Source organism: Musca autumnalis, unplaced genomic scaffold, assembly GCF_047663935.1.
Source record: "Musca autumnalis isolate F117 unplaced genomic scaffold, ASM4766393v1 scaffold_1, whole genome shotgun sequence".
NCBI classification, from domain to species: domain Eukaryota; kingdom Metazoa; phylum Arthropoda; class Insecta; order Diptera; family Muscidae; genus Musca; species Musca autumnalis.
In genome coordinates this window covers 140361285-140380921 of record NW_027411644.1, presented here as the reverse complement: position 1 = coordinate 140380921, position 19637 = coordinate 140361285, and the positions used below count along the sequence as shown (strand labels likewise).

The 19637-nt window shown below is 36.2% G+C and overlaps 1 protein-coding gene across 3 annotated transcripts in view; it reads left to right on the top strand.

The window, feature by feature from the left end:
- The window catches only part of Nepl16 (Neprilysin-like 16), a 760847-nt gene extending 741794 nt beyond the window's left edge, over positions 1-19053 (top strand). For all 3 annotated transcript variants that reach the window (XM_073956191.1, XM_073956162.1, XM_073956170.1), the window contains one exon: positions 18913-19053. In XM_073956191.1, coding sequence (XP_073812292.1) covers positions 18913-18917 — 5 coding nt within the window. In that variant the 3' untranslated portion in view covers positions 18918-19053. The remainder of the gene's footprint in view (positions 1-18912) is intronic.
- Positions 19054-19637: the final 584 nt, after the last annotated feature.

Sequence of the window (19637 nt, the reverse complement as noted above, 5' to 3'; positions counted from 1 at the left end):
TTAATATTAAAATCAATAGAAGACTGCAAAACATCCATAAAACATATTCCCCTTTAAAAAAAAACCTGTATATCATCAGCAAAGGCAAATGACATACAATTTCTACTATTAATACAACCAAACAAATCATTAATATACATTATAAACAACAAAGGCCCAAGGACAGAACCTTGGGGCACACCACTACTCACAGGTAGCATACTCGAAACACAATTTTTACAACTCACATATTGCAACCTCTGGAACAAATACGAAAAGATAAGCTTACATGCTGAAGACGAAAAATTGAAAAAACGATGCAACTTCTTAATCAAAATGAAGTGATTAATTTTGTCAAAGGCCTTTTCAAGGTCCAAAGACAACAGAACACAACAACCACCCCCACCAACAGTCTTCCTCACATTGTCAGTCAATCCAACAAGGAGGGACGTTGTACTACGGTTACATCTAAATCCATACTGGCTATCATGCAACAGTGATAGCTCATTGATGTAACTCAGCATTTGATCTTTCAATATATGCTCAACCATCTTTGAGATTATCGGCATAATTGATATAGGTCTATAATCCCGAGAATCATTACTTTTCCGTATAGGCACTACTTTAGAAATTTTCCAACCTGCGGGGAACGTAGACACAGTTAACATCGTATTAACAATATACACCAAATGACGTCCAATTAAAGGGAACACAAGTCTCAGAAATTTAAGCTGAAAACCATCATAACCAACTGCTTTAGATTTAATCTTATAAAACGCATTTACAATTTCAGCCAAATCAACAGCACGAAACGAAAAACCCTCATAAACACTATCAGGAATACAAGAAACATCAAATTCATTCACCGTTTGATTAGACACAAAATTATAATTCAACTGTTCAACATCTACACAATCAACTTCACTATCCTCCTCTCCCAAACCACTCTTATTCAAGATGGACCAAATATCTTTAGACGTTTTATTCGCAAACATGTCACCATGCGCTATAAATTTAAGTCTCCTGATAACTTTCTTAGCCCGATTCCGACATCTACAGTAATTCTTCCAGTTAACAATATTCTTGTCACGAAGATATGCACTGTAGGCTATATCTCTAACAGACAGATGATACCGTATGTCTGGAGATTTAAACCAATCGTCATGATTGACTCTACAGAACCGCTTTTTAACCGGAACAACATTATGCATATAACGTAAACCACGGTTAAGTACATCAACTTGAATATCAACATCAGCCACATAATACACACCATCTAAACCACACATAGCAAATGCATCCGCGAGAGCCAACAAATCAACAGCGTCATAGTCCGCATATTCATAAAACTGCTTAACCAGACGACAGTGCATACTAACCGACAGAAAAATAAACGAATGATCCGAAATACCAGGACATGCAAATTGATTTGAACAAGCAATTAAATTCGGACAAGACACAAAGAAACAATCCAGCAACGAGGTAGATCCATGTGAAACATCAATATGCGTGGGCATAGAATTGTGAACAACAGATAAATTCATTCTACTACAAATATTCCTTACAACAAAACTCCGTGACAAATCAAACATGTTATTGTTAAAATCACCCATAATAACAACATTGGGGTATCTTACAACTATATCAGAAATTTCTTCTTCCATTGACGCGATATCACCATGTGGTAGATATACCACACCAAAGAGCACTACATTGTTGTTCACATTCACCTCACAAAATACATATTCAACTACACCATAAGAACTGCCCCTACACACCAATTTATGCCTCATACACTGAGACACATACAACACAACGCCCCCTCCTCTACTATCAGGGCGATCGCTTCTGTAACACTCATAACCAGGTATGCGTATTGACTCCGTCGCAACAACAGGTTTTAACCACGACTCAGTGACCCCGAAAATGGCAAGATTATCTCCTTCTAAGATTTTTCTTAACTCATGGATTTTAAACGAGTTCTTGCTTAAATTATAACTTCGAAGATTAATATGACCAACATTTAAATTATTTTTAAAATTGCATAGCTGACTAACCAAAAAACTGTTATCACTTATTATATCACCCAAATTCGTAGAAAAACTCATCATTTAAAACTAAATTTAAATTATTAAATTAAATAAATAAATCCCCGGTAATCCTAAAAAAATCAATAAATAATTATGCTACCCAAATAACCCAACTTTAACTCTCATCACTATTACCACTACTCCGCTGCGAATAAGCAACAGGCTGCGTATCATTCTCCAACATATCCGCACATCGTCTGACATCAAACTCATCTTCTTTACCATCTGGAAGCATAACCAAAGCTTTCGGATTGTCTGCACTTAGCAGCTTGAATTTGCGAATTTTTTTGCATCTCCACAATTTGCGACATAGGTACATCAATTTCGAGGCAGCTCGGTTATGGTGATCGTTTAGATAAACCCTACTCCTCACAGAAACACCAGTAACTTCACAAAGCAACAACGGATTACGCCTTCTCTGATAATTCGCCATAAGACTGTCTCTGAGGTAAACCGAGTTAAATTTTACTAGTATCGATTTACCCTTCGAGATGTAGCAACAGTGGTTGATATCGCTAGGTCGAATATCAATGCCGCATAGTGAAGCTATTTTCATTACAGGTTCTCTTAACATTTTGATACCATCCGGCAGTCCATTTATTATAACGTTGGATCTATTCAGGCGCCTCGTCAGAATTTCATTTTCAATTTCTCTTTCTTGCAAAGTATGCTCTAATTGCCCAATCACTGTACGGCAATCTCTCACAGATTCCTCCATCCGCTGAACACTTACATCAAGATCTTCTCTCAGCTTCTTAACAACATCTTTCATTTTAAGCATAAAGGTTTCAAACTGATTCTGCAAGCACAACTTATAGTCGTCTAATTCTTTTTGCATCGAATCAAAAACCTTATCACAGATATCCGCTTCATTCAAAACAGCAACACTTCTACTACTACCAGCAACATCGGAGTTGGCATCCACATTACGCGTTGGTTTCTTGATACAGGTTGGACATTTGAATGAAAACATCTTGTTGTTCCTGTTCTTATACAAGAAATTGTGCTGTTCAGTGGTCACATTGACACATTTTATGTGATAAAACATCCCACAGATACTGCAACCAACACTATTTTGATTACCCTTTACCAAGGAGTTACATGTAGGGCAAGTATACGTTTTGGTTGTAGACGACATTGCACATATGTATGTATGTACCAACAAACAGCTCCACAAACTCTACAATCAATACGCCTACAACACAGCAACAACAACAGCAGCACAGAGCTAATGAGACACCACTGCGAAGTCTACAATTTCTCCAATCAAAAAGCAATTGCCTGTAAACAAGATCACACCAAAGCCAAAATCAAGCAGCACCACTCCACTTATTGCCAGCAAATATCAGTGTAAAAACAACCTTTGTATAAACAGCAATGCGCGGCAATTTGATAATTTCTTCTTCTTTCTGCAAACAGCGTATTTATATTTACATCAACAAATCTGCATCAATAAAAAACTTCTCCAACAACGCTTGATCGCCAATCAATAAATACTTATTTCATTAAGAAATTAAGTAACTTTAACTGCTTAGCAACAATTATTTATTTAATTTTTAAAATTTTTCCGGGAGCACAAAAAATTATTGACACATCCTTATAGGGTTCTATAGTTCGTTTTTCGATTTTTCGATTTTGGTCTTAAACTAAAAATGCGATTTTTCGTCTGTCGTTTTGTTTCAGTTGTCCTAAAACCCGACTTTAGACTTTTTCATAACCGCAGAAAATCTATTATAACCGATTATTCGTCGATTTTCTTTTACTGTAAAACCGCCAAGTCAACCAAACTCGAAAATTGATCACAAGATTATCGAATATGCGACTTTTCCTCCAGAAAAAAGTGGACTACAATTTTTAGACCTTTGACCGCAAAAAGTTGATTAATCGAAAGTCGACTTACCTATACCTAGTTTAAATAAATGTTGGGTTCCTTTAAAAACCCAGCTGTTAGGGTAACTAGGGAATAACTATCAATTTAGCTGGCTACTGGCCACCCAATTTACTTGCAATGTTATAGACTGGTGAATTTAATATTGGGATGTCATAGGAAGGGGTCTATTGTGTCATCACTGCATTAACAGTAACCACCCAATTCGATAGTCTTGTGAAATGCAATTGTCTCTTCATTGCATTACCAGTAACCAGTTAATTCAGTAGTCAGAAATGATAGCCAAAATCACTAGTAAGCTGTATACCAGTTTAAACAATATTAATTATAACAGTGAAAAACGAAAGAAAGGAAAAACAAACTCCTCTAAAGTTGACGAACCCCGCAAACGTTTTAAGGACCATGATCTGCGAATCTGCACCTGGAATGTTCGCACTCTTCATAGAGAAGATGCAGTCTTCGCATTGGCAGACGTACTTGAAAAGTACAAGGCCGATATTACTGCCATACAGGAAATACGATGGATTGGGAAAGGCGCCACAACAACACCTAAAGGTGACGCACTGTATTATAGATGCCATGACGTAAAGCATGAGTTTGGCTGCGGATTCGTAGTTAGTCGGAGACTAAAACATCTGGTATCCAGCTTCACCGCAGCGAATGAATGACTTGCTGCAATTCGAATAAAAGCTAAATTCTTCAATATCAGCTTTATTTGCGCTCATGCTCCCACTGAAGAAAAGGACGAACAGACCAAAGATATATTTTACGATCGCTTAGAAGAAACATATAACCGTTGCACTGCCATGGCATTAAAATCATTATAGGCGATTTTAATGCCAAAATTGGAAAGGAGAATATCTTTGGCCCAACAGTCGGGAAATTCAGTCTCCACAGTGAAACATCTGACAATGGTATGAGGCTGATAGACTTTGCAGCTGCAAAAAACACGGTAGTTAGCAGTACTAGATTTAATCATCTCGATATTCATAAGGGCACCTGGCTGTCTCCAGATCAAAGAACAAGTAATCAGATTGATCATTTTGTGATAGATGGAAGACATTCATCCAGCGTGTTGGATGTACGATCGTTCCGAGGCGCAAACATTGATTCGGACCACTACCTTGTTGCAGCAAAGGTACATACCCGTCTAAACGTTGCAAATAAAGCACGAACAGACACAACGCGGAAGTTGGACATCGATAGGCTGCAAACACAACAGATAGCCACAGCATATTCCACTTAACTAGCCCAATTGCTTAACGCGAGCACCCCTTGTCCCGATAACACAACAACACAATGGCAAAATATTGCCCACTCCATGCAAACAGCCGCAAAATCCATACTTGGATTCCAAAGACCTCCACAAAGGAATTCATGGTATGACCAGGAGTGTCGTGCTGTCGTGATGTACTGGAGCCAGAATGAAGTCCGAAAATTCGACCAAAGAGTGAAACATCAAACAGATGGCTTTGGTACAGGCACATCCTTCTGTAGAGACCAGCAAGGTAATCTGGTAACAGATACAGATAGCGTGCTCAGGATATGGAAGGAACATTTCTCCAATCTGCTGGTATCCAATAGTAGCGAAGACGACCATACCACAGATCCAATCGCAGAAGATGGTATAGAATGTATACCGCCCGGCCAAGATGAGGTAAAAACAGCAATCAACAGGCTGAAGAATAATAAAGCAGCTGGAGCCGATGGCTTACCAGCCGAGCTGTTTAAAACCGGAGGCGATGCGCTGATAAGGTGTATGCATCAGCTAGTTGGCACCATCTGGCAGGAAGAACGCGTACCCAACGATTGGAACCTGAGCATCCTATGTCCCGTCCACAAGAAAGGAGATAAGACTGTATGCTCCAACTATAGGGGCATAAGTCTTCTCCCTATTGCCTATAAGATAGTGTCAGGGATATTGTGCGAACGACTAAAGCCAATGGTCAACGAAATAATTGGACCATACCAATGTGGCTTTAGACCTGCCAAGTCCACCATTGACCAGATATTTACCCTGCGGCAAATCCTAGAGAAGACCCAAGAGATGCAGATCGACACATATCACCTTTTTGTCGATTATAAAGCAGCATTCGACAGTCCCCTCCGATCAAAATTATTCCATGCAATGTCTGAGTTTGGTATCCCCGCAAAGCTCATCCGGTTTTGTAAGATGACTTTAACTGATACTAGGTCCACAGTTAAAATTGGAAAGAAAATTGTAAGATGACTTTAACTGATACTAGGTCCACAGTTAAAATTGGAAAGAACCTCTCCGAAGAATTTTGTACCAAGAGGTTTCAGACAATGAGACAGCCTTTCGTATGACCTATTCAACATTTTGCTGGAAAAGGTAATACGAGATGAAAATGTCAAAAGAAATGGCACAATTTACACCAATAGCCACATGTTACTTGCTTATGCTGATGACAAAGACATCATGGGGCGATCAGTAAAGGTAGTAACTGATACCTTTAGGAAGGTCGAAGCAGAATCTGCGAAAGTGGGTCTGGCGGTAAACGGCGAAAAGACCAAATTGACGTCCATAGAGCCCGGACCAACTGTGGAAGTTGGTACTTACAATTTGAGGTAGTTAAAGACTTCGTCTACCTCGGCACTGCCATAAACACAACAAACAACATCAGTTGTGAAATAAGAAGAAAAATTGTATTGGCCAAAAGATGCTACTATGGTTTAAGTAAGCAATTTAAAAACAAAGCCACATCTCGTCAAACAAAAATAACACTATACAAAACGCTGATACTACCCGTGCTAATGTATGGCTCCGAAGCATGGGTACTTGCGCAAGCAGATAAGGCAGTGCTTGTTGTGTTTGAGAGGAACATTCTTCAAAAGATCTACGGGCCGATTTGCGTTGACGGTGAATATCGACGTCGTATGAACCACGAGCTATATAAGCTATACAAAGACATGAATATAGTTAAACGTATCGAGATGCAACGATTGCGTTGGCTAGGCCATATCATAAGAATGAACGATGATGAACCCGCTAAAAAGGCGTATGAATACATGCCACATGGCAGTGCACGCAGAATCGGCAGGCCTAAGCTTCGATACAAGTGGATGAAGAAATGAAAAGGCGCGGTATTCCAAAAAGTCAAGCGAAAAACAGAGAGGAATGGAGATCTTTTCTTAGTTCGGTCTATGGAACAAATGTTCTGTAATGGACCAACTAAGTAAGTAAGTGAATCTGTATATCTATACTTATAAAAGAGTTCAGTAATGATGACTCACTGACTCACTGATTCACTGACTCACTGACTGACTGATAATCAACGCCCAGACTAAACGGCTAAAGCTAGAATCTTGAAATTTTGGGTGAGGGTCACTCTTGGTCCGAAGGTGTCAGATAAGGCTGGATTTTTGGAAATTCGAACTAGAACTGTACTAAAAGTACTAAAAGGTACTAAATATGGTACCCTTTGTATTAGGCAAACGCGAAGAGCTAGAATTCTGAAATTTGGAATGAGGTTCACTGATGGTGAGTTAGAAAGGTGTACCAAATGGTTTTTGGAAATTCGAACTATAAGTGTACGAAAAGTACTAAAAGTTACTAAATTTAGTACTATTTGGTATTACGTGAACGGATAGAGCTAAAATCTTGAAATTTGGAATGCAAATCAAGGTTAGAAAGATGAGTTGATACAAGGAGGTGGTTTTGAAAATGTGCACTCATGTGTACGAATAGTACTAAATGGTACTAAATTTGGTACAATTTGAATTAGGGCGAACCGATAAAGTTGGAATTCTGAAATTTGTGAATTACTATTACTGTTGGAGTGTAGGTTAGAGATATGGAGGTAGTTTTCGAAGTTCGTACATATGGGTACGAAAGGTACTAAATAGTACCAAATAAGGTGCAATTTGGATTTGGGGGAACGGATGGAGCTGGAATCCTGAAATTTAGAATTAGGATTACTGTCGGGGTGTAGGATAGAAGTATTTTGGAAATTCGTACTTTTGGGTACGAAAAGTACTAAATGGTACCAAATTTGGTACAATATGAATTTAAGTGATCGGATAGAGCTGGAATAGTGAAATTTGGAATTAAGATTACTATTGGAGTGTGGGATTGGGATACTTTTGGAAATTCGTTCTTATGGCAACGAAAAATACTAAATGGTACCAAATTTTGTACAGTTTGGATTTGGGTGATCAGATACATTTGGAATCCTGAAATTCGAAAGTAAGATTACTTTTGGAGTGTTGGATAGAAGTAGGTTTGGAAATTCGGACCTATGGGAACAAAAAGTACTAAATGGTACTAAATTTGGTACAATTTGGAATACGGTGATCTGATGCAGCTGTAATTCTGAAATTTGGAATTAAGATTACTGTTCGCGTGTAGGATTGATGTAGTTGTGGATATTGGTACTCTTGGGTACGAATAGCACTAAATAGTACCAAATTTGGTACAATTTGGATTTGGGTGAACGGATATAGCTGAAATTCCGAGATTTGGAATAAGGAGTACTATTGGAGTGTGGATAGATAAAGTTTTGGAAATTTTTAGTTATGGGTAGGAAAAGTACTAAATAGTACTAAATTTGGTACAATTTAGATTTCAAGGATGGGATACATTTGGAATCGTGAAATTCGGAATTAAAATTGTTGTTGGAGTGTTGATAGAGGTAGGTTTGGAAATTCGTACTTTGGATACGAATAGTACTAAATGGTACCAAATTTGGATTTGAGTTATCGGATGTATCTGGAATTCTGAAATTCGGAATTAATCTTATTGTTTGAACATAGCACTGAGGTAGTTTTGAAAATTTGTACTTATGTGTACGAAAAGTACTAAATGGTACCAAATCTGGTACAATTTGGATTTGGGTGAACGGTGAACTGGAATCCAGAGATTCGGAATAAGGATTACTGTTGGTGTGTATGATTGATGAAGTTTTTGAAATTTTTAGTTTTATGGGTACGAAAAGTACTAAATGGTACCAAATTTTAATTTATGTGATTGGATACATTTGGAATCCTGAAATTCGGAATTACGATTACTGATGGAGTGTTGAAAGAGGAAGGTTTGGAAGTACTTACTTTGGATACGAAAAGTACTAAATGGTATCAAATTTGGTACAATTTGGATTACTGTGATCGGATGCAGCTGTAATCCTGAAATTTGGAATTAAGATTACTGTTGGCGTGTAGGATTGAGGTAGTTGTAGAAATTCGTACTCATGGGTACGAAAATACTAAATGGTACCAAATTTGGTACAGTTTGCATTTGGGTGAACGGATATAGCTGGAAACCCGAGATTTGGAATAACGAGTACTGTTTGAGTGTAGGATTGATAAAGTTTTGGAAATTTGTAGTTATGGGTAGGAAAAGTACTAAATAGTACTAAATTTGGTACAATTTGGATTTCAGTGATAGGATACATTTGGAATCGTGAAATTCGGAATTAAAATTGATGTTGAAGTGTTGATAGAGGTAGGTTTAGAAATTCGTACTATGGATACGAATAGACCTAAATGGAACCAAATTTGGATTTGAGTTATCGTTTGAACATAGGACTGAGGTAGTTTTGAAAATTTGTACTTATGGGTACGAAAAGTACTAAATGATACTAAATTTGGTACAATTTGGATTTTGGTGATCTGATGTAGCTGCCATCCCCAATTTTGAATTTAAAATACCTGTTGAATTGTAGGATTGATAAAATTTTGGAAATTTTTAGTTATGGGTAGGAAAAGTACTAAATAGTACTAAATTTGGTACAATTTGGATTTGAGCGAACGGATAGAGTTGGAATCAAGAAATTTGGAATTAAGATTATTGTTGGAGTGTAGGATTGAGATATAGAAGTAGTTTTTGAAATTCGTACTTATGAGTGCGAAAAGTACTAAATTTGGTACAATTTGGATTTGAGCAAACGGCTAGAGCTGTAATCTTGAAGTTTGGAATTAAGATTACTGTTGGGGTGTAGGATTGATGAAGTTTTGGAAATTCGTACTTATATGTACGAAAAGTACTAAACGGTACTAAATTTGGTACAACTTGGATTTGAGCGAACGGGTAGAGCTGGAATCAAGAAATTTGGAATTAATATTACTGTTGGATTGTAGGATTGAGATATGCTACAACTTGGATTTGAGCGAACGGTTAGAGCTGGAATCTTGAATTTTGGAGTTAATATTAATGTTGGGGTTAGTTTTGGAAATGCGTACTTAGTTTTAGAAATGCGTACTTATGCTTACAAAAAGTACTACATTTTGTACAATTAGGATTTAGGTGAAATTATAGCGCTCGAATCCTAAAATGTGGAATTAGGTACACTTAGGGGTACGAAATGGTTCCATGTATGGTACAATTTTGTATTGGATGAACGGATAGATCTGGATTCGTGAGATTTGGAATTAAGATTAACGTCCGATTTAAGAAATATGTGCCATAAATATACGTAAAAAGTTGTAAATGGCACAGGATTTGGTACAATTTGTTATTGTGTAATGGGAATTTTGAAATAATAGGAGGAGGTTCGTATGTATATATTTACATGTAAAGTACTAAATAGTTCTATAATTGGGGGAACAGATAGAGCTAGAAATGAGGATGGCGGTTGTTGGGTTAGGCCGTATTTGCGCTGAGAACCTCAATTAAAATATCTCAAAAAATGTGGATTACTCTTGATGTGTAGGCGTGACAAAAATCGAACTAAAGTGGTACGTATTAGTACACAAAATGTTTCCACCATTATCTATGCTTATAAAAGAGTTCAGTAATGATGACTCACTGACTCACTGATTCACTGACTCACTGACTCACTGACTGACTGACTGACTGATAATCAACGCCCAGACTAAACGGCTAAAGCTAGAATCTTGAAATTTTGGGTGAGGGTCACTCTTGGTCCGAAGGTGTCAGATAAGGCTGGATTTTTGGAAATTCGAACTAGAACTGTACTAAAAGTACTAAAAGGTACTAAATATGGTACCCTTTGTATTAGGCAAACGCGAAGAGCTAGAATTCTGAAATTTGGAATGAGGTTCACTGATGGTGAGTTAGAAAGGTGTACCAAATGGTTTTTGGAAATTCGAACTATAAGTGTACGAAAAGTACTAAAAGTTACTAAATTTAGTACTATTTGGTATTACGTGCACGGATAGAGCTAAAATCTTGAAATTAGGAATGCAAATCAAGGTTAGAAAGATGAGTTGATACAAGGAGGTGGTTTTGAAAATGTGCACTCATGTGTACGAATAGTACTAAATGGTACTAAATTTGGTACAATTTGAATTAGGGCGAACCGATAAAGTTGGAATTCTGAAATTTGTGAATTACTATTACTGTTGGAGTGTAGGTTAGAGATATGGAGGTAGTTTTCGAAGTTCGTACATATGGGTACGAAAGGTACTAAATAGTACCAAATAAGGTGCAATTTGGATTTGGGGGAACGGATGGAGCTGGAATCCTGAAATTTAGAATTAGGATTACTGTCGGGGTGTAGGATAGAAGTATTTTGGAAATTCGTACTTTTGGGTACGAAAAGTACTAAATGGTACCAAATTTGGTACAATATGAATTTAAGTGATCGGATAGAGCTGGAATAGTGAAATTTGGAATTAAGATTACTATTGGAGTGTGGGATTGGGATACTTTTGGAAATTCGTACTTATGGCAACGAAAAATACTAAATGGTACCAAATTTTGTACAGTTTGGATTTGGGTGATCAGATACATTTGGAATCCTGAAATTCGAAAGTAAGATTACTTTTGGAGTGTTGGATAGAAGTAGGTTTGGAAATTCGGACCTATGGGAACAAAAAGTACTAAATGGTACTAAATTTGGTACAATTTGGAATACGGTGATCTGATGCAGCTGTAATTCTGAAATTTGGAATTAAGATTACTGTTCGCGTGTAGGATTGAGGTAGTTATGATATTGGTACTCTTGGGTACGAATAGCACTAAATAGTACCAAATTTGGTACAATTTGGATTTGGGTGAACGGATATAGCTGAAATTCCAAGATTTGGAATAAGGAGTACTATTGGAGTGTGGATAGATAAAGTTTTGGAAATTTTTAGTTATGGGTAGGAAAAGTACTAAATAGTACTAAATTTGGTACAATTTAGATTTCAATGATGGGATACATTTGGAATCGTGAAATTCGGAATTAAAATTGTTGTTGGAGTGTTGATAGAGGTAGGTTTGGAAATTCGTACTTTGGATACGAATAGTACTAAATGGTACCAAATTTGGATTTGAGTTATCGGATGTATTTGGAATTCTGAAATTCCGAATTAAGCTTATTGTTTGAACATAGCACTGAGGTAGTTTTGAAAATTTGTACTTATGTGTACGAAAAGTACTAAATGGTACCAAATCTGGTACAATTTGGATTTGGGTGAACGGTGAACTGGAATCCAGAGATTCGGAATAAGGATTACTGTTGGTGTGTAGGATTGATGAAGTTTTTGAAATTTTTAGTTTTATGGGTACGAAAAGTACTAAATGGTACCAAATTTTAATTTATGTGATCGGATACATTTGGAATCCTGAAATTCGGAATTACGATTACTGAAGGAGTGTTGAAAGAGGAAGGTTTGGAAGTACGTACTTTGGATACGAAAAGTACTAAATGGTATCAAATTTGGTACAATTTGGATTACTGTGATCGGATGCAGATGTAATCCTGAAATTTGGAATTAAGATTACTGTTGGCGTGTAGGATTGAGGTAGTTGTAGAAATTCGTACCCATGGGTACTAAAGTACTAAATGGTACCAAATTTGGTACAGTTTGCATTTGGGTGAACGGATATAGCTGGAAACCCGAGATTTGGAATAACGAGTACTGTTTGAGTGTAGGATTGATAAAGTTTTGGAAATTTGTAGTTATGGGTAGGAAAAGTACTAAATAGTACTAAATTTGGTACAATTTGGATTTCAGTGATAGGATACATTTGGAATCGTGAAATTCGGAATTAAAATTGATGTTGAAGTGTTGATAGAGGTAGGTTTAGAAATTCGTACTATGGATACGAATAGATCTAAATGGAACCAAATTTGGATTTGAGTTATCGTTTGAACATAGCACTGAGGTAGTTTTGAAAATTTGTACTTATGGGTACGAAAAGTACTAAATGATACTAAATTTGGTACAATTTGGATTTTGGTGATCTGATGTAGCTGCCATCCCCAATTTTGAATTTAAAATACCTGTTGAATTGTAGGATTGATAAAATTTTGGAAATTTTTAGTTATGGGTAGGAAAAGTACTAAATAGTACTAAATTTGGTACAATTTGGATTTGAGCGAACGGATAGAGTTGGAATCAAGAAATTTGGAATTAAGATTATTGTTGGAGTGTAGGATTGAGATATAGAAGTAGTTTTTGAAATTCGTACTTATGAGTGCGAAAAGTACTAAATTTGGTACAATTTGGATTTGAGCAAACGGCTAGAGCTGGAATCTTGAAGTTTGGAATTAAGATTACTGTTGGGGTGTAGGATTGATGAAGTTTTGGAAATTCGTACTTATATGTACGAAAAGTACTAAACTGTCCTAAATTTGGTACAACTTGGATTTGAGCGAACGTGTAGAGCTGGAATCAAGAAATTTGGAATTAATATTACTGTTGGAGTGTAGGATTGAGATATGCTACAACTTGGATTTGAGCGAACGGTTAGAGCTGGAATCTTGAATTTTGGAGTTAATATTACTGTTGGGGTTAGTTTTGGAAATGCGTACTTAGTTTTAGAAATGCGTACTTATGCTTACAAAAAGTACTACATTTTGTACAATTAGGATTTAGGTGAAATTATAGCGCTCGAATCCTAAAATGTGGAATTAGGTACACTTAGGGGTACGAAATGGTTCCATGTATGGTACAATTTTGTATTGGATGAACGGATAGATCTGGATTCGTGAGATTTGGAATTAAGATTAACGTCCGATTTAAGAAATATGTGCCATAAATATACGTAAAAAGTTGTAAATGGCACAGGATTTGGTACAATTTGTTATTGTGTAATGGGAATTTTGAAATAATAGGAGGAGGTTCGTATGTATATATTTACATGTAAAGTACTAAATAGTTCTATAATTGGGGGAACAGATAGAGCTAGAAATGAGGATGGCGGTTGTTGGGTTAGGCCGTATTTGCGCTGAGAACCTCAATTAAAATATCTCAAAAAATGTGGATTACTCTTGATGTGTAGGCGTGACAAAAATCGAACTAAAGTGGTACGTATTAGTACACAAAATGTTTCCACCATTCTATATTATATATTGTTCATTTGTTTTATATATTTAACGCATACGAAGTAGCGGGCACTTTGCTAGTGGTATTATAAATAGAAATGGAATTCGGAAGGTTGGTATTATTGACCCTCTTGATGTGTAGGGTTGAGATATGGATGTGGTTGTGGATATATGTACGTACATTAAGTGTACGAAAATTACAAAATGGCAGAGAATTTGGTTCAAATTTTTATTGTGTAAATTAGTAGAGCTGTCATTGTGAAATTCGGTATTATGTATACGTACTTAAATATGTATACGAAAAATACTAAATTGCGGTTGGGATTTAGTTTTGGATAAAAGGCAGTAGTTTTTTTAACTTATACATATTATAAGTACTGAATTTGGTACCAGTTGAAGGGATAAATGTGGAATATCGAATTGTTGTATGAGGGATGGTGTTGGTGTTTAGATAAGGATTTTTTGAAATGCATACAAATTCTGAAATTAGGCTGAGGGCTGGCTGACTTATTGAGTGAACAAGTAGAGCATTGGGTGAACAAGTAGAGCTAAAACTGTAACATATGAGCTAAGATTCTAAAAATTGTACTGAATAATGTACTATTGTTTCTATGTTAACACGAAGTCGGTTTCTAAATAATGTAATAATTGTTCCACAAACATCCCAGACGGGACAACGGAGACTTCTCTCATATCAATGAGTGCACCCCGATTCATATTAGTTCAATGATATGGGACCTACTGTTTATCGCCGAGGCCGAACGGCGTGCCTTACGACACCACTTGTAGGGAAGTTTTACATGGCTGAAATACTCAGGAAATGTCGCCAACATTACTTACTTACTTAGCTGGCCCATTACAGAACATTTGTTCTATAGGCCGAACTAAGAAAAGATCTCCAATTCTCTCTATTTGTTGCTTCGCTTTCTGGAATACCGCGCCTTTTCATCTCATCATCCACTTGTTTGCGCCATCTATTCCTTGGCCTGCCAATTCTGCGTGCACCACCAAGCGGTCCGTGTTTATACACCTTTTTAGCGGGTTCATCATCGCTCATTCTTATGATATGGCCTAGCCAACGCAATCGCTGCATCTCGATACGTTTAACAATATTGATGTCGTTGTACAGCATAAACAGCTCGTGGTTCATACGACGTCGATATTCAACGTCAACGCAGATCGGTCCGTAGATCTTTCGAAGAATTTTTCTCTCAAACACACCAAGCACTGCCATGTCTGCTTGCGCAAGTACCCACGCTTCCGAGCCATACATCAGCACGGGTAGTATCAGTGTTTTGTAGAGCGTTATTTTTGTTTGACGAGATGTGGCTTTGTTTTTGAACTGCTTACTTAAACCAAAGTAGCATCTGTTGTCCAATATAATTCTTCTTTTTATTTCACAACTGATGTCGTTTGTTGTGTTTACGGAGGTGCCGAGGTAGACGAAGTCTTTTATTACCTCAATATTATAGGAACCAATTTCCACAGTCGGTCCGAGCTCAATGGACGCATTGCGCGTCGACACCATCAACTTGGTCTTCTCACCGTTTACCGCTAGACCCACTTTAGCAGATTCTCCTTCGACCTTCATAAAGGTATCAGTTACTTCTTTTACTGATCGGCCTATGATGTCTATATCATCAGCATAAGCATTACTGTGGGGTATTTTGCCACCGTCGAAAATTTGATGTTGCCTGACCGGGGAATCGATCGGTTTTATACATTTTGATATCACAAATTCCAAAATTCGGTTGGAAAATGTGAATAAAATTTTCAAAATACCCATACCGTTCTAATAAAACATTGACTGAAATTTAAAATGTAGGCCGCTGATGAAGTGTAGAGGTCTTTTTTTTGAGATTCGAACAAAACGTGTACGAACAGTACTTGAAAGAATTTAAATATCAATTCAAATAGGTATTAGTACATAACAATTTTCAGTGTTCACCATATTAAATATTGTTTATTTGAATATTATTTCTTTTCCGCATACGAAGTAGCGGGCATTTTGCTAGTTTCTTATATTTGCTAACCACGCTTTATTTAATTACATGACGTTTATATACATACATACATAAACTACAAAGCACAAATTAATGTGCATCTTTAAATTCCTTGATATTTACACTTGTGTGTGAATCCTTGATACTGGAACTTATGTTTATTTGGTCCTGAGAATGTGCATCTCAAGTGTGCTTCAGATAATTCACAAGTATCTGAAGTTATTATTGTCCCAAAAATAAATACTTTTTTACTTACCAAATATTCTTCTGAAAATATTCATCCTTCTCTAACTTAGCACAATAACACGTTTGTTGCATTTTTATTTATGAATGAGCTTTTCAAACGCATCAAAACACTTTTTTTTAAATAAAAATATATTTTAAACAAAATGACAAAACATTTATTCTATTTTATTCCATTACGCTGAAAAGAGATTTCAAGATAGAAACATTGTGTATTCCGCTATCCATCAGTAGTCTATAAAATAGTGAATATGTATATTACGCCGCATTACTTGTAAAAGCAAGCTATATGCTATTTGATGTGCCATTTTTCGGTGTAAAGTAACTAGTTACATAACTATGTCAAAGTAGACAATGGCTATTTATTGAACAACTGGGTAGGGAATATATATTTTGAAATGCGTTTAAATCGCAAAATCCTCAAAATAAAATGACGCGCATGCGCTTTAAACTGGGTACACATTGTCAGTTTTGAATGACAGCTTTGCGGTTATTTGCTAGTGATAGTTTTTATTTTTGATATTCATCATGCAACCACAAAATATTTTGTAGTTGCTGGACGGTTGGACAGACATTCAAAACTGACAATGTGCATTGCACTTTACAAATACAGCGAAATCGTCTCTTTTAATTTGTATACATTTATGTATGCATCGTCTACAGTTCAGTGTGCAACAAACTATATAACGCTTATAATTTGCAGAAAGTGCATGCACTTTTTATGCTCATCTAATTTCACTATCAACATACATTCACAATCAATTTTTGGGATAAATAGGATACAGCTTCCATACCGGTAAACTTTTTAAATTAAAATTTTTCAATTTTTGCAATAGCCGTTTACGCCGTTCTAGTGGATGGATTTTCACGATCTATGATTTATATGATCCGAACCCTCGAAAAACTAAAAGCTCGCGGGGTCCCGGCACAATCAAAAGAATATAGTAAATACAGTACCCAAATAATACTTTTTTTGCGATTTTTAAATATCGCACTAAATGTTGGCTTTGGCAGTGGATTACTATGATGCTGTTTGGGCTACATAGTCATTTTACATATCAAATTATCCGTAATCGCGAGTACTTTATTCCTGCGATTGGTTTTTAGAAACAGCCGAATGTGCGTCGCAGCCAGACACCTAAAATCCGGCTTCAAAATGTAAGTATTCATAGAGGGTAGATGCAGTGGAGATTTTGAAAACTGGTACATTAGAAGTGTAATCTTAATTTTGTATTCTGCTACTTCTACCTCTGCTACTTTTACTTCGCGCATATGTCCGTAATTTAAACGGTTTGACCGAATCGAATAATAATTTAAAAATCTCACTTAGCTTCAACGTGTTTTACCTATTTTTATTCATTTACGCGGTCATAACTTGCACGCAAATTAACTTTTTTAGCCAAATTTTAGAGCTTTGTTAAAAAGGCTTAATTTGATCGAGCAATAGTCATACCCAGCAAAATTTTAAGGAAGGGTTCCATGCAATGACGTGATTTCATGGCATCTTTTACATTGGTTCAAACCAAGTCGTGAAAGATCCGATCTTTTCATTAGCATTTGAACCAATGCAAAAGAAGTCGTGAAAGATCCGATCTTTTCATTAGCATTTGAACCAATGCAAAAGAAGTCGTGAAAGATCCGATCTTTACATCATACATCTTTTTTCTAAATATATAAGATTAATTATTTACAATAGGAGTGATGTTGTCGGAGACTCGAAATCACAACCAACGTTGTTAAAACTCTCGTCGTAATTATAATGTCATTGCAAAGGGTTGGTGAAAATGACATGCCAAAGCATTGTTAGAAATGACATGCCAAAGCATTGATGAAAGTGACATGTCAAAGCATTGGTGTAAATGGCATGCTTTGGATCCAAAATTGAATAGCATCTTTTGGGGTCCACGCTCATATAAAATTCATCGATGAAGATGCTAAAAAGATGACATGCCAGCTCACTTTCACCCATGATTGGATGGCATCTTTGGCATCGAACATTTCGCTGGGATAATTACTGGCAAAGTACAGTAGTTCGCGTATTATAATAGTGCAAACCTTGACTTCAAGGAAACTAATGTTTTTGATTTTCACTCGTATACATATTGTTTGAAATAAATTAGAAGAAATTCTAATATTGTACCAATAATTATTTTTCATTAAAAGGTTTAGCGAGTGATCGTGACTTTTTTCCAAATCGACGTGTTAGTGCGTGAAAATGCTTAAACATTTTGATCCGTGTTCGTGCTAAATTTTATGTAGATTTGTAACCGATTATCTACTGGAATGAGTCTTATTAAAATTATTATTATATTATTTGACATTACAATACAAATTTTCAGTAAAATTTTATACAATTAACATTTTATTGCTCTTGTGTATATATACCTTATTAAAATTTCTTCTTTATTATATTCTGTATTACTTCTCAAATTCTCACATTTATAACATTAATAATTTCTCTTTAAAAAATGAAGATTAGGATGGTTAGTAGCTCAAGGAGGAAGTGCATCTGAGGTTTACCGATGTCCAATTGGCTCTATGATAAATGCCCAAAAAACATGTAATATTTTATAAATATAATAAATGGGTTTGTCGAGTAAAGCAATAACTTTGAATTATGTTGTGTTATCTTCTTACAAACGAACCAACAAATTTATAACAAAGGTAAGTGGTTTATTTGACCCAGTAGAATATACACCTGATTTTAAAATAGTCCACTGGTTTTTCTGACATCCCTTGTATGTTGCGGACTTTCTTCTTAGGTCAAAACGCTAATATAAAACAAGTGGGAAAAGGCTATAGTCGGTACGGGGCCGACTATGTGATACCCTACACCACTACCTCTGTGCATAATCTTTTCACTCGAAAGCATTTCTTTTAGAGAGATACGAAAGTTTTCACCTATATGGCTTTTATACCAAATGACTTAAGGCGAAGTGAACCAAAATAATTAATATTTAATTTTGTATTTGACTACTATCGACATCACCAACATCAATAGGCTTCTATCTCTGTGAGAAAATTTCGTGATGATCCGATCAAAATTCCGACCTGTAGTGTGATATCAGAAAAAGTGAAAAAAAGGGATGCATTGCCGACTATTGAGATATCTCTATTATTTGACCACCTACGCCAACTTACTTTGCATAATTTTAAAGATTCGATTTTCTACTTTCTTAGTCAGGCTTTGCTTTTAGAA